This window comes from Camarhynchus parvulus, chromosome 4 (genome assembly GCF_901933205.1).
Source record: "Camarhynchus parvulus chromosome 4, STF_HiC, whole genome shotgun sequence".
Lineage (NCBI taxonomy): Eukaryota > Metazoa > Chordata > Aves > Passeriformes > Thraupidae > Camarhynchus > Camarhynchus parvulus.
Window position 1 is genome coordinate 59854017 of NC_044574.1, and position 15858 is coordinate 59869874.

Sequence of the window (15858 nt, forward strand, 5' to 3'; positions counted from 1 at the left end):
CATTCTGTTAATTATGTCTGAGGTCAAACTCTACCTCATTTTTTTTCTCATTTGGTCATAATGTTGCATCTGTAATACTGAAATATTAAGGTGAGCAAAAATGTGATCAAGCAAAATACTGATCCAAATACTTTATATATGTAGTGATATATCCAGGTCATAGTCACACTGTCCTGACTTCTGCACTCTGTGCTGCTTGGTTATCCAACAGCTCAAGGGATTTTCTAATGCCTACATGTGGTGTTGCCCCTGTGGTTGCGTATTTGGTGCCTAGCTCAGCAAATATCTGCTCAGCACTTGGTGAGACTTTAAGTGACAAGTTCCCTCTGCAGTTCTGAATGCACATCTCTAATTTACCAAAGCATCCTTTCAAAAGGCAGTGATTGATGTGCAGACAGATTAACCTGGAAACTGCAGGAAAAATAGCCATATAAAATTACCCGTTCTCCTCCAGGCAGGTAAATCTTCTCTGGCACCAGTGAGAGTGTATGCAGTTTTTCAGTAAAAGGCCTCTATATTTTAAATGTTGCACATTTGATTGATGTTCAACTTATTCAAAATGCATTTTAGCTAAAATTAAAGCTAGATCCATTGTAATTACATTTCAAACATGATTTCTTTGCACTGGGCCAAGATTACTGGCTACTAAAACATTAAGACCTTATATTTTTGTCAGCACAGAAGACTGCAGCTTTTTCAGAAGAGGCAGTCTTGGGCTAGATTTGAGATAGTATCACTGGGAGGCAGATGAACCAGCCTTTATGTGGAGATAGGCCGGCTGCTGAATGTTGAGCTTCCAGAGGTTTCACTGTGCTGATAGCCACCAAGGAGAGCTCAGCTGTCTGTCAAGCACCCTGAGCAAACTGACAAGATAAGGGCTTGCATTTGGGTTTTTGTATGACCATATGAGCCTGATAGATTAAATGGCTTTTTTTTCCCCCCAGTGCTCTTTTTACTAATGGCTCTCAAATTCATTCAGCATGTCTGAAATTGTGTCATAATTTGCCTCCTTTCTTGCTGTAAGCATTGTAACTAGGCTGAGGTAGAGGACTGGTCACCCCAGAGCTCCCAGCTGATCGTCTACCCTCTTGATTCCCACGAACTATTGCATTGTTAACATTTCCCGTAGTGATATTTAAAGTAACCAAACTCTGGTGAGTCAACATGTTATATAGAGAGGCCAGACCCTACCTCTCCCCCAGATGACCCTTAAGGGAGAACAAAGGGGACAAAGGTCTGTGTGCACAGGGACAGCCAGGGATGCTCCACTGTGCACGTGGATGGCTCACAGGCAGAAGCCTGGCTAATGAGAGAGGTGAGATAACTTTAATTATTCCACAGCTACCTTCTAGTTTTCACATGGAAAGCAAACCCAAGGAAGAGAATAATTTGGCAGCAGTGTCAGTTTCCATGTTGCTATATCCTTCGCAAAATTATTTAGATTAATAGAACAGTTGCTGCCTGTGGCCAGGTGCTGCTGCTGAGGCGTAGTTGGAGGGGGAGGATTCTGTGGGAAAGGATTCTGGGGTTGTGCTGTGGCAAACACAGCCACTTCCAGCTGCTGAGGCAAAGTTGAGGGTGTCAGGGATGCTGATAAATGTTCTCTGGAAACATGTAAGGGAAAAAGATGTTGTTCAGCAACTGTGAGAGATGAGTGAGAAAATGTGGGAGAAACAGACTCTAGAGAAGGAAGTCCAGGTGCCAGAGTAGATATTCACCTCAGAGGGCAGCTGGGTGGGCAGCTGTGGTCTCCCAAGGTCAGCCCAGCCCCGCAGACCACCAGGGTGGAGGGAAACTCTTCTATCTCCCTGCCTCTGGCGGACCCTTATCAACTTTGTGCCAAGCACTGAGCCCAAAACACACACCTTTCCTCTTCATACCTAATCACATCTTCTCTTTCCTGTGTTTCGTGTCTAGAGAAAAGATGGCAGAAGACCAGCCACACCTATGTATTCAGATGTCAGAATCTGGTACAAATGGCGTTCCCAGTAGAATGCAGTCCTTGCCAGATTTGGCTGGCAGGGTAGGAAGCGTGCTTACCTTCCACAACATCTGCTACCATGTGAAGACAAAGACTGGATTCCCGTGTTTCCGAAAAACCACCAAAAAAGAAGTTTTGAAAGATGTCAAGTACGTATTTAAACATCTCATTAGAGTACGTGTAAGTTTTATTTCTGTCCAGAGGGTGACTTCACTCACGTCACTGAGCCATACAGCACAACATGCAGACCAAGATTTAGAAGAATTATTTATATGTGTGGTTGCTTCATTTTTGCTGTCAGCTGTGCTTAAGCCCAGGTCCTCAGTCCCTGGGCTGAGCCTGTACATCAGAGAGCACGCTTCCTTTGGCCCTGGGCATACAGTCCTCCTGGCTGCTCTCAACACTGGGCACAGCAGCCAGCTCTGCTTGCTCTACACTCCCTGGCAATCCTCCCACTGTGCCAGGGTGTTTGGCTGAGATACCAGCAGCCTGTCCTTCGTGGTTGTCTCCTTCCCTTAGGTGGCCTTGGGAAAGGTTAATTTTTTGGGGGGTTAAACTTAGAACATTTAACACATTAATATTAGTGAGGGTTAGGTTAACTTTGAAGAGATGTAAAGGTTTCTGGAGTTTTGGCATTTTTCTTGAGTTGCTTTGTGTTTTTTCCCCCAACAGTGAGCACTACTGCAGTAAAGCAGTCATGTCACTATGGTCTTTGTTCAATAATCAGTGAATAAAACATGCCCATTCACAGTTCAGTAGCTAAACTCAGTGGCAAGGCATTGGCACACAATATGCCATTCCAAGTCACCCATGACTTTCAGCTCCCTAGCTCCAATTTCTGTCATAAATATTCACCCTTTTGTGTAGCTCTGTCTATCCTACTCTTTGCCTAGGGAATTTCCACTAAACATGAGCTCTTAAAGGCTTTATTGCTTTCCTCAAAAGCCATGCGTTGTGGTACCTCAGTTGACTAACATGGGTCATTTGTGACATTTGCCATCTGGCTTTTGAGTTTCATAGGGCTTTAATGTCAGATAAAGAGAAACTATCTTAAGTGCAGACAAATCCCTAGTTTATTCTGCCTACAGGGACTATTATTCTCTCTGTTGAGAGAATAATACCTTTAGAACTGAGTATGGTTGAAGCAAGTGTGTGCTTCTCTTGTAGAGACCCATGTGGTAAAAATACATGTACAGATTTTGCTACATTTTAGTCATGTTTCTGTTCTGTCTTATTATATGATTATTAGTTTTTCTTGAATTAGGAATAAAAAGTTAAGGTGAAGTCTGATCTTAAATATTGCTTGTGACTAGGGAGCTTCATTTATTCCAAAATTAATGGCATGCAGAAAGTAGTTGTACGGCCTACCAGTTGAAACAGGAGAAGAAATAACCCCACCATAACTATTTGGTAAAACTTATCCATTTTGTCTTACAGCGGCATCATGAAACCAGGACTGAATGCAATTTTGGGACCCACTGGCAGTGGTAAATCTTCGTAAGTGCCCCCTTCACCTTCCACAGAAGTTACACCAATGGGAAAATGAAATTGTACACATTTAGCAGTAGTGGACTTCTCTTTCAGAGAAAGATTGAGTTTTTATTTAGGGCTGTGTAAGTCTCACTGTTTTCTGAGAAATACTTGAATTCCAAAAGACAGATTATATGAGAAAGGTGAAATTCAGTTTTAGTCCACAGTTTACTGATAGTCACTCCTTACACACCATTCTGCTAATGTGTAACCAGTTTGAGGATAAACTCAAATCATTGAAAAAATGGACATGGACCTGTATGGATCTCATTTCCTTAGGAAACCAGGACAAAAGAAACTCAGTCCTTGAAAGTTGCTGGAGTTTTCTAGATTGCAGAAATTGAATTTGATCTGCTTTTATGTAGCTGTTTGTTCCATGAGCTGGGTTTGACGTTCAGAGAGCTTTGCCTCCTGTACGTTCATCTGACAAAGTAACCAACTTTTCCTTTAGGCTACTGGACATTTTGGCTGCAAGGAAGGATCCCCGCGGACTCTCTGGTGACATTTTGATCAATGGAGCTCCTCAGCCTGACAACTTCAAATGTACCTCTGGGTATGTAGTACAGGTAAGTAATTTTTATCACTGTGGATTCTATTGTAAGAAGTTCCTGCTGTGTTGCAAATACCTTGCCTTCATCCAAGAATCGAGGAAAACTTAAAATTACTGTCAACATGTTACAGAAAGGTGGTCTCTCAAACCACATGTAAATCTCAACTTCCAACAACTGAGAGATTCCCTTTGCAAGAGACAAGCAAATGGTATCTTAAAACCTCCCCTCCATCCTCCTTTGACAAAACAAGTTTGGATGCTGAACACCATCACCCTAACCCACATGGACCCAACCTCTCTTTACCTTCCCTCTTTTCTCCCTCTTCTCACCTGCGGTGGGCTGAGGCTACATGGGCAAACACACTGTGAGAATGACCTGAGCTGTAGCTGCTCCTTAAGTCCCTTCAGCCCCCGAGTCTCTCCCTCAACACCTCCAAAAAACTGAATAAGGTAAGAATACATAAGGGACTGTATTTAGTACTTGGCTGTTTATATATTTTGATATCATGCGTGATGGACACTGTTCCTATGTGGCGTTGCTTTATGAATTAAGGCAAATATAATCACATGCATGAAATCCAAACTCTTCTATGACACGGGCATTGAAGAGGCACCTTACTGCATGTTCCGGCTGCTGCTGCTGCCCCTCTGCATGCAAGGAGAGCATAAAACATAGGTAGATACATTTCTCAGAGGAATAAATAGAAACTGCTGAGCAACCACCAAGTATCTACCCTTTTTTTTAAATGAAGGATGATGTGGTCATGGGAACCCTGACTGTAAGAGAAAATCTGAAGTTCTCAGCAGCACTCCGCTTGCCAAAGTCAGTGAAGGAACAGGAGAAAAATGAACGAGTGAATCAGATCATCAAGGAACTGGGTTTGAGCAAAGTTGCAGATTCCAAGGTAAGGCCTGTAAACATGTTACTTAAAATGTAGTAAGTGGTTTATTAATTAACCAAATGAGTCATCATGGCAGATTAAAAAAAAAAAGCAAATTTCAACAGGATGTCTCAGTAATACAATAATTAGTGACATTTCTGTATAGAGACCTGTACAAACTGTGCTGATGCTGCCATCTGGTACTACATTGCAGGTAAAAAGAAAGGGAAAGGCAAAGGTGAAAGGGGAAGTTAGTGGTTGGAGAAAAAGACAAGACCTCAAGTAATACTAACATTAAGAACAAGGATGTGTGTAAGATAACATTTACATCTGCTTCTGCGTGTAGGGCCAGAATTTCTTACAACTCTCCCCAGATACTGCCATGTGGGTACAATACTGTTTGTTCAAGGATTTCTCCTTGGGCCAAACAAGACAAGTTTCTTGTTTTTTTATTAGGTTGGTACTCAGTTCTCTCGTGGCGTGTCTGGAGGAGAGCGCAAAAGGACTAATATTGGGATGGAGCTCATCACGGATCCTGCCATCTTGTTTTTGGATGAGCCAACCACGGGACTTGATTCCAGCACTGCTAATGCTGTCCTGCTGCTACTGAAAAGGTGGTGGCCTTAGAAACAGCTTCCTGTTCTCAGCACTCCACTCTGCTAGACTTCAGTTATATTTGGCCTGAATTACTGTTCAAATGAGCAAACAGGGAATTCAGACATGTAATTATTTACCAGTGAGCCAAGGATGTGAATGGAGTACTAAAAAAACTGAATTAATTCTCTCTCTCCAAAGTGAGAATTCTTTTCTCATACAGACACTGCAAATACAACCTAAATATTTTTTCTTTTTTTTCCCTTTCTTCTTCCTTCTCTGGCATACCAAGTTAATCAGACTTCGTTGAGACTTAACTGAACTTTCAAATGCTCTTATCTAAACACTGAATCAACTTGCAAAGCTGACATCTTTGTCATTCTTCATATTCAGGATGTCAAAACAAGGAAGGACAATCATCTTCTCCATCCACCAGCCTCGGTACGCCATATTCCGGCTGTTTGACAACTTGACACTGCTGGCTGCAGGGAGAGTGCTGTACCACGGGCCAGCCCAGCATGCCATCGAGTACTTCCAGTCCATTGGTGAGCGCTACTTCCAGCAGGGCCAGCCTTTGGTTTGCACCAACTCAAGTGAAATGCCCATAGCTCTGGGCCAGAATTGGACGCGGTGTGTCCAAGCAAGCCCAGTACTTTAACAGGCTGAGCACTTCTCTGGGTGTTTCTCCTCTTGGCCCACATGTGGATTTGGGTGAGCTGTTCCTGGTACATCTTAATTAGAGAAAGCCTGGGCTAGGGCTGGGAAGAGCACACTGCTGGCTGTCACCTCACTTTTGCTGACAGTGCTGCCTGGCAGTGCCCCTCATCCCTCAAGAAAGTGTGGACTTTCCAAAGGCTGCCATGCCTTTGGTGCAGGCTGCTCCATGGCAGGATGTGTGGCTGTGCTCTTGATAGCCAAGCACAGTCCTTGGCCAGTCACACAACCCCCCCCAGGGTTCAAAACACTGTCACCACAGTGTCAATGTCGCCACAGGCTACCAGTGCGAGCCCTACAACAACCCCGCCGATTTTTTCCTGGACGTCATCAATGGAGACTCCACCGCCGTGGCAATGAACAAGGCTGATGAAAGTAACACAGGTATGAAACCCATAGCTGAGTCAAGTTATCCTAACATGTGTGGTAATGGGAATTTAAGGAACTGTTTTGGTAACTCTCAGCACACAGAAAGAGCTTCTTTCATCTTCAAGGCAAACCAGCTGAAGTCCCGCAGAAGCAGAGATGATAAACCAGGATAATTGTTCCTGTTAAGGACATAATTTGATGCATAATAGTCAAGTTATGACTTGACTATTTTACCTAATGTAACAACTTTTCTGTTAGGAAATTACTATCTTCCTTCCTCTGAGCAGGGTGGGAAGGGGTAGACCTGGTACCATAGGGTACCACTGCTCATCTGATTTTTCTCTGAAGTTGTGCTAAGGCAGAAATTATCCCCAAATTAACAAATCAGCTCTCACCTATTTTTTGGAGCATGCTTTCTTATACTTTTCTGCTGCCACTCAGTAATAGCTTACTCTCTTTTCACAGGAGTGAAAAGGCAAATCAAGTAATGAATATGCTGAGTGCCCAAACACATTTTCACTATACCTTTACCAAAGGAGCAGCCATCATTTTACAAAAGTGCTCTGATCAGGGTCTAGCAAATATTATAGCTGGCAGATATGACACATTACATCTGTCATTGCAAAAGCTCACACTTTACCACAGTTAAGAAAAAATGGAGGTCCAGCTGAAATTTATATATGACCAAAGTAGATACATGCAGGATCACCTGGATCTAAAAGTCTGGGAAGTCCAGGATTATGTAATTATCTGTGAAACAGATCACTTACAGAAACCTTTGGGGACAAAGAGGATGTAAAAATCACTTTTTGATTAAAGCCATGTTGCAACTCCATGGGCAGACAAGGGTTTTCCTTGTCAGAGAGCTGAGAGGCTGCTGCTGCTTGTGGGACAGGCAGGCAAACTCAGATTTTTTATTTTATTTATACCAACTCTTTTGAACTGTCTGCTATGGGGCTGAGTGCAGTGAATTGCTGGAACTGCGCGTGCATCTTAATTCTTTTGTTTTTTTAATCTTTCCAGCAGAGAGGACTGAAGAATGCTCTGAATATGATAAGACCTTGGCTGAGCAATTAGCAGAAAAATACTCCAACTCTGCCTACTACCGAGAAACAAAAGCACATTTAGAGAACATTTCTTCAGGAAACAAAAAGAAAACCAAACAACTTTTCCGGCAAATCACATATGCCAATTCCTTCCTCCACCAGCTGAAATGGGTGTCCAGGCGCACATTTAAAAACCTGATAGGAAACCCTCAGGCTTCCATAGCTCAGGTAAGGCTATTTGTATCTGTAGTTTTGTGATATACATTGAATTTATTTGGCTCCTGGATTATTAGATAAGTCGCTGGGATGGTTTTGCCTCTTGATATCTTGACTGCAGTAAGCATCTGAAGAAAGAGTGCTCAAGGTCTAGGAATCTGGGGATAAAAGGTGTTCTGAAATGCTCCCAAATGTGGGACTGTTCATTAATTAATTTTGGACTACTGAAAGACTTTGGGAGGTAAGACCTGTCCCAGCAGGGATTCTGCTGCTCCCAGCCAGGAGCACATTATGTCCCAAGAAGTTTCACACATTTGCTCAAGAGCATTCTTCAGATTTGACTCTAATTGCCCAGGCTTGGCACTGTGGGGTTTGGCCTCAAATCCTCTCCCCCGCCAGGAAAAGTTAACAGACTGTATTTGTATACTTCATTTAACTTCAGCACAAAATGAAGTCCTGGCAGTCGGCTCAAGTGCAAAAATATTTTTGCAGTCTCATGATGTGTGTGCTGTTTGGTTATTTGACTGCTCACATTGGTGATGATGTCTTCTGGATAAGGTGTCATGAAGTCCACAATGGGGTTCAGCACCCACCATAAAAGATAATCACTGGCTCTGTTAGTGCTGCTTTTTCTGAAGGATCAGAACCAAAAATGTTGACTCCTTCAGAGTTGCACATTGATTTCAAAAAGGAAGAATGTCCAGCTGGCGTCTGCAGAGTGACTAATCCTCAGGAATCCCCTAATTCATGGGCCAAACTCTGCAGCCGCAGCACCACCAAAACTCCCACTGCAATTCTCAGCAATTCAGGAGACGCCAATAGAAAAGTTGGCCTGTAGCCAGGGGTATAAATTATCTTCATCATGTTTTATATAATGAGTGAATAAATGGCTGGTGTGGAGGTAAAACAAGTCCAGAGTCCCCGAGGTTAGAGGGCTTTGAGTATGTGTGTGTGCCTGTAGGTTGATACTATGGAGATCCCTAATTGCTTTGTAAAAGCTTGACCTTGTGACAAGAATTAGACTCTCAAGAACCTCCTTCATAGCCCAAGGTTAATGGTCCTGACTTGTTTCTCACAATCTTTTTTATCTCCCCACCCTCATCAGGGGTGGATTTGTCCAGCATTCTTTTAGGGGTCCATGGCTCATTAAGCCTTTTTTTTCATTAATCTGCTCCAAATTGGTCTTGAAATGATCCCTGCTTTCCACTGCAACTGGCTCAGGAGCTGAATTATCCCTGACATTTGCTCCTTTCGGCAGGATCTTAGCAAGAGAAGGTAACAGGATTAAGTAGTTTATAGTGTAAAGACTCATGTATTGCTCAGGCTTAAAAGTGACAGAACTGCCTGATACCATTGTTTTCCTGAGACTTTTTGTCATTTGCATTTAGCATTTAAAAACTGTGATGCACACACTTCAGTATTTTAAGTGACATCCTGTTATCTCTGCTATTTAAATAGTTACAGACTGCAAACATCAGCATATCTGTAGCCCTTTTGTAGCACCTCATTAAAAACAATCCCATGAGTAAGATGTATGATAGAGCCCAGTAATCACACACTGTGGAGCATGAAAATAAACTGTCATCCTCATCCTGGCAGTCAAGAAAACCTTTGAAGCAATGAGAATGATACTTTCCCTCCTCTTTTCTCTTTTTCCCATGTAGCTTTGTATTACAGCTGTTCTGGGACTGGTGGTAGGTGCCATCTTCTTCGGACTTGAGGAGAACTCTGCTGGACTACAGAACAGGTCAGTCAGTCTAGGGAATGGATATTCGAAAATTTGATAAAGCTCCCTTTAAAGGAGCTTAATACCTCTTTAAAGCAAATCCTTCCCTTCAGATCAGTAAGGCCAAGCCTGTGTGACTTGGAAGTGAGGATGTGATTTTGTTCCTCTAGCAAGATCCCTGCAGAACTGAGTGTTAAAATATACCGACTTGCGGCTACATAAACCTGGGTAACTAAAGTTGTAATCTTGCAACTGTTTCTACTCACACACTTGAATTTGCCAGCAGTAAGAGATTTTCAAATTATGCTGCTCTATGTATCATTTTGACAGTCGTATGACCTCACCTGACCTGACACGAGTTTGCCACTATGAAACCTCTGGGTTCTTAATCTCGGAAGACTTCATAACATTTGTTTAAAAACAACCCAGTTTTAAATTGAGGAGGAAGTGCCTTAAAATTTTGTGGAAAAGGTGAAAACTACTTCTCACATTGTTTATTTGGTTCTTCTCTGTTTGCAGCAGACAAATGCTTCACCATCTGAGAATCTTTAATGTGTCAGGAAATTACATCAAGGAAAAAACCAAACCACAGCCCCTCAAAAAAAAACCTCAGTTGATTTTCTATATTTTGACTGCATCAGAGAATGTGCTATCATTGCATGCCAAAACCAAATAATGACTGTACCACATCTATGTCAGGCTTGTTACAGATTCAGACTCATAGCCAAGACGTTTTCCATGGATTTTGGGATGGAAGGTCAAAGACTGCTAAACTTCAGGAACTGCAAGTGGATTTATGTACTCTGTTGTGGAAACACTACATTTGCATCCCATTTTAAATAACAGCTCACTGTTTTGCTATTTTGCAGAGTGGGTGCAATGTTCTTTCTGACCACCAACCAGTGTTTCAGCAGTGTCTCAGCTCTTGAACTCTTTGTTGTAGAAAAGAAGATATTTATGTAAGTAAAACATACAAAAAACATACCAGACTCTCCTGTTAGACTATGAGTTCTTCTGACATGCTGTAAATGTCATTTAAGTACAGTTAGTGCAGAATTTTCAAATTATTTCAGTGGTAGTGCTCATTGCAAATATACTCTCTTAGTCTATTAGTAAGTTGTCTGCAAACCCCTCAAAAGGTACCTATGATTACAACTGGCTCAGAGTGTTATATTATTGACACAGTTGGTAAAAACCCCTTGAATACTCAATGTTGGCATTGATTAATAATGTGTGACTTGCTAGTGAGGGCGATAAATGTCATCTAACTGGATTCTTTAAAGCTATGCTGTATAAAGTATGAAAATTATTCAAACTTTACACTCTGTCTTGATGACATGACACATAAATTTACTAAAAATTATGTGCACAAATACCCATGTTCACTTGCATATCAAAATGTCACCAGTCCTATACTGTGTAGGCTTACTGGACAGTTGCATTATAGCCCAAATATAAAAGATTTTCTTCCAGTTTGAGCTAGAATACATTTGTCAAGGGCTGAAAATCAAACTGGTTTTTAGTGGTTAAATTTGTAATGCGCTGTACCTATCTCTGTGTTTCCAGGCATGAATATATCAGTGGGTACTACAGAACATCTGTATACTTCATAGCAAAGCTAATGGCTGATTTAATACCCATAAGGACTATGCCTAGCATCATCTTCACCTGCATAGTTTACTTCATGCTAGGCAAGTATGGTCTCCTACAGTCTCGTTCCAACCCCCCCCAATAAATCATGGCATGTGCATCTTATAGATGTGTGTGCATACATGGATATTTATATAAGCTAAATCCCTACACTGGTGTGGCATTGGCTACTGAGCTTACTTTTAGCACACCGTGTTGTTTTCTACAGAAAAGACACAAAGATTAAAACATTCATCAGAGAATCTGTGAAGCATCTCATCTTCACTGTCCTTAGAAGGAAGCCATAACCTTTACAACATTGTTGTGATTTATTCCTTCTCATCTATGGCCTTCTTGGCTTCTGATGAGTCTTACAAGATACTTTTCTGATCCTTGCAAGAACACCTAAAAGAAAAGGTTTTGTTTTAAGATCTTAATACTGTGTGAATTAATACCAGTTTGTTTGCTTTGGTCTGAGTTTTTACCCTAAGGAATAGGAAACAAGGCCACATCAGCAAGAGGCTCTCAGACTGTGAAACTGGAGAGAAACAGACCTTGCTACTGAATCCATAACCACCTCAAAGCTGCTAGGTTTTTTAGGAGAGCTCTCTGCTGGAAACTAGTGAAATGATGTACAGCTGCTTCTCATGGAAGTGCACTGGAAGTTTCTCCTTTGAGGGACAACTTGCAGCCACTTGGGATGTGTGAAGTACAGTACTTCTACACATTCTACTGCCTTCAGTCTTACTGCAGTTTTGGGCATACTACTTATTCATCCTCTCTTCCACTGTCAAGACAGACACATAAGGGCTGTCACAAGCACCACAGCAGTCTTGGGTCTCAGTGACACAGCCTGTGCTGGCAGACAAGATGTAATTTGTAAGCAGAACACACTAGGAAAATCACTATAGTGTCCAGGTTATGGCAGAGCTTTCAGCGGGATCATTCTGAAATCCTTCTTGTTCTGATCTTTAAGGTTTGAAACCAACAGTAGAAGCCTTCTTTATAATGATGTTCACTCTTATGATGGTGTCCTACACAGCCACTTCCATGGCACTTGCCATTGCAGCAGGACAGAGCGTGGTCGCTATAGCAAACCTACTCTCGACTGTTGCATTTGTTTTTATGATTGTGAGTAGCACTTTTCAGTTCTCTAGTCTGGATCATGAAATCCCAGAAATGCTGAAATCCAGAAATCCTACTAGCATGGAGTTCAGCTGAATTCTGCAAAAAGTCCGTTTGGGTTAACATATCCTGATTTGTTCTGATTTGAGTATCCTGATGCTGTGGGGTGGAATATTTGTCCTTTGAAAGAACAAGAAGTGAGGGGCTGGAGGGTTGGGTGTGAGGAGGAGAGTGGTTCCTCTGACTTCTTCTCTGTGGCTCTAGCAGACAGAAAACTGCCTGGAAAGTAGGAAAGCCATTTAGGGCTACATTTCATTCTCTCTCCTTAACTTTGTGAAAGGCAAATGTGTCTGGCTGAGAGCATGACTTGCAGCCCCCTGTTTTCTGAGACCACTAGCTCAGCTGTCCTCCCCAGCTGCAGGGCCCACCTTGGGCATGTTAAACTGGGCAACACACAGCCACAGTCAGGAGACCGGTGCTTAAGATGAGGCAGAGCTGAACCTACAGCCAAAATCCACATTGCCTCAGACTCAGGGCACACAGGCAAAACCCAGAGCAGGTCCACACTGAGGAGCAGCAGAGAGTTCATATGAACCTATGTGGGACCCCTAGACAGGAAGCATGTGGGTTTACTGCACAGGGGAAAGCATTCCTTGTTACTTGTTTTGGGGGAAGGACCTGAGGTTATGGCCCAAAGCTTGATAACATATAAATCCTTCCCTTTTGTTCTTCTGCTGGAAGAGGTTCTTCCTCTAGGAACACTTTCCCATTCCTTTTTCTCTGAAGAAGCAAAGTCAAGAGCTAGAGAAGGACACATGATAAAAGCATGTAATTTGTAATCTGTGTGGGGGTTTTTGGGGTTCTTTTGTTTTTGGTTTTGGTTTTGGTTTGGTTTGGTTTTGTTATAGCTTTTTTTTTGTAAACATTTCCTCTAGATTTTCTCTGGGTTGCTGGTCAATCTCACAAGCGTCATGTCCTGGCTCTCTTGGCTCAAATACTTTAGCATCCCTCGATATGGAATGACAGTAAGTGCTCTGATTCCCTGTGTACAAACCTGGAAATGGTTTGCTAGAAAGGAATGTCTTGAATCATGATAATGAAATCTTCACACTTGATGGCCTAACGAGCAAAAGGAAAGCCAATTAAGTACAATAACCTTGGAGTATTGTGCAGTATTTTGAAACAAGAAGGGCTTCTCATCAACTAGTACCAACTGCTGTTTAGAAGAGCTCATTTCAGTGATTTGGAAATACCTCATATGAGAGACACACCTACTACATTCACTGGACTTCAGCTGGACAGAAATGTCTCAAAGTAAAGAACAATGTTATCCCCACCCAAAAAAGTAAAAATCTCCTATTTGTCTTTTCCATCAATCAAACAGAAACTTGTCAGGCTAAAGCTTTTCTCCTAATTTGCAAAAATTTAAGTCAGAGTGATGTTTTGCAGAGAAATTTGGGCTTTGCTGTGCCTGTTTAGAATAGTCTGGCCTGGGAGAAGTGGTAAAGCCTGTGTGGTGCATGCTTTACCAGGTGTGTACAGGCTATGTACATTCCTCTCTTAAAAGAAAAAAGAACTCTGCTACTTTGGTAAAGAATGGGGATTTGGCAAATATAATAGTGATACCAGCACATTTTTAGAATTACTTTAATTGCATTATATCTCATCTTGTTAATGTATCACTCCTTTATCTACTAATTTCTGTTGTCATTGTTTCTTTTATTTTAAAAGGCTTTACAGATCAATGAGTTGACTGGTCTGAACTTCTGTGGTGGCAGTAACAACACAGTTTTAAACAGTGGCAGTAGCTATCGACAGACAGGCCAGATGTAAGTATTTTGGTACACTGAAATGAATCCCACCATCAGCAGCTTTAGAAGTCCTAGAACATCAGTCTGAGTATCAGAGATACTCACTGATGATCAGAGAATCTGTGAGTTGTCAATGGAAAAGGAACCTTTGACTGGGTTTTTGCACTCTACTGCACGGAGCATTCTGCTTGTTGGCATATTTAGTATTTATAACACTAGAAATACTTCGCATTATGCTTCTTACCTTTCTTCAAACTATTTAGTGAGAGCTATGCACATACCCACAATCGTACAGCCTCACAAAATCCATTTCAGCTTCCTATGTGAAACTGGAGCTACAAGAAAAGAAAATTTACAATGGAAAATGAACCACTGACATACAGCTGGTGTTTGCCTGGCCTACTACACACATGCACCCACATTACAACTTCTAGAGATCTTCCTAGCTCCTGCTGAGTGGGTTATTAAGTGACTAAGCTTATCAATGTGTGTGTATTTATCTGTAGGCCATGTACTGGAGAGGGCTATCTGGAGAGTCAAGGCATCGATATGAGCACCTGGGGGCTGTGGCAGAACCACCTGGCTCTGGCCTGCATGACACTCATCTTCCTCACCATCGCCTACCTCAAACTGCGCTTCATGAAGAAGTTCTCTTAAAACCAGAGGGAAAGGTGCAATTCCCACTGTTCAGTAGTTTGCTGAATGGATTGTGCAACTGACTTGATTATTTTTAAGGAGAATCTTCTTTGTGTTTTTATTATTACCCAAGTCAACAACATGAATGCCATCCTTGTATATAAAATACTTACTGTTAATTTACTCTGCCAAAATGTCTAGCATGGCTCACTCCTCTGTGCCACAGAGGAAAAGAAAAAGTGTACAGCTGTTCATTTCTCAAGAGACTGAATCAGTATCTCTGCATGTTCTAGCTATGATATCTTGTCAAACACTATATCTAATATTTAGTGGCTTAACCTGAAGTAAATAGTTCCATACTTTAATTAGCACCTACCTTCACCAGGAAGAAATTAAGTCTAAAATGATGCTTATCAGGACACCAACACAATCTCAGCTGCTTATGTGGTCACAGGATATGTGAGACAGGGACAAAATTCCTTTAATCCCAGTGCCCTTTTCTATTTGGGAATCATTACTGCTCTAGAATGTACTTATTGATGCCATCAAGCCTTTCTTGCCTCAGTCAAGTGGTAGAAGCACTGTGTTTTTTAAATAAAGGTGTTGTTCTTACAGGGCCAGTTCCCATAATCCTTTCCTGAAATTTGTATTTCCTCTGCATAACTGCAAGTCATCTTCACTGTCCCATTAGTGCTGCTATCAAGAGAAGTTCTCAGTATTTTTTATGGGGACCAATTTCAAGTGCATGACTAAACAGGATGGTAGCACCTTTCTAAAAGTCCATAGATTGGAGCAATCACTTCCTGGCAGGCCAGCTTTTCCCTGGCCATGTGCAGCAATGCTAGCTCATCTCTTTTTTATCTGCAGAGTTATGCATAGTAAATGCATAAAAAGGCATAGAAGACAACTTTACAGCTCTTTCTTGGGTTGTTACTGTTCATCTTGTTGCTCCTGCATTGTTTGCCCCAGCTTGCGTAGGCCACAAAAAAAAATCTTACAGGACCTTATTTCTGCAAGAGATTTAGAAACACAGAATACCCCGAACGGGAA

The 15858-nt window shown here is 41.8% G+C and overlaps 1 protein-coding gene across 1 annotated transcript; it reads left to right on the forward strand.

Moving 5' to 3' along the window:
* The first annotated feature begins 1924 nt into the window (after window positions 1-1924).
* On the forward strand, window positions 1925-14829 carry ABCG2 (ATP binding cassette subfamily G member 2 (Junior blood group)). Its single transcript, XM_030947609.1, has 15 exons — window positions 1925-2130; window positions 3419-3478; window positions 3963-4077; window positions 4814-4966; window positions 5399-5556; window positions 5930-6081; window positions 6530-6634; window positions 7643-7893; window positions 9546-9628; window positions 10477-10566; window positions 11174-11298; window positions 12213-12367; window positions 13297-13386; window positions 14093-14190; window positions 14679-14829. Exons 1-15 carry the CDS (start codon window positions 1925-1927, stop codon window positions 14827-14829), a joined length of 1992 nt encoding a protein of 663 aa, XP_030803469.1.
* The last annotated feature ends 1029 nt before the right edge of the window (window positions 14830-15858 follow it).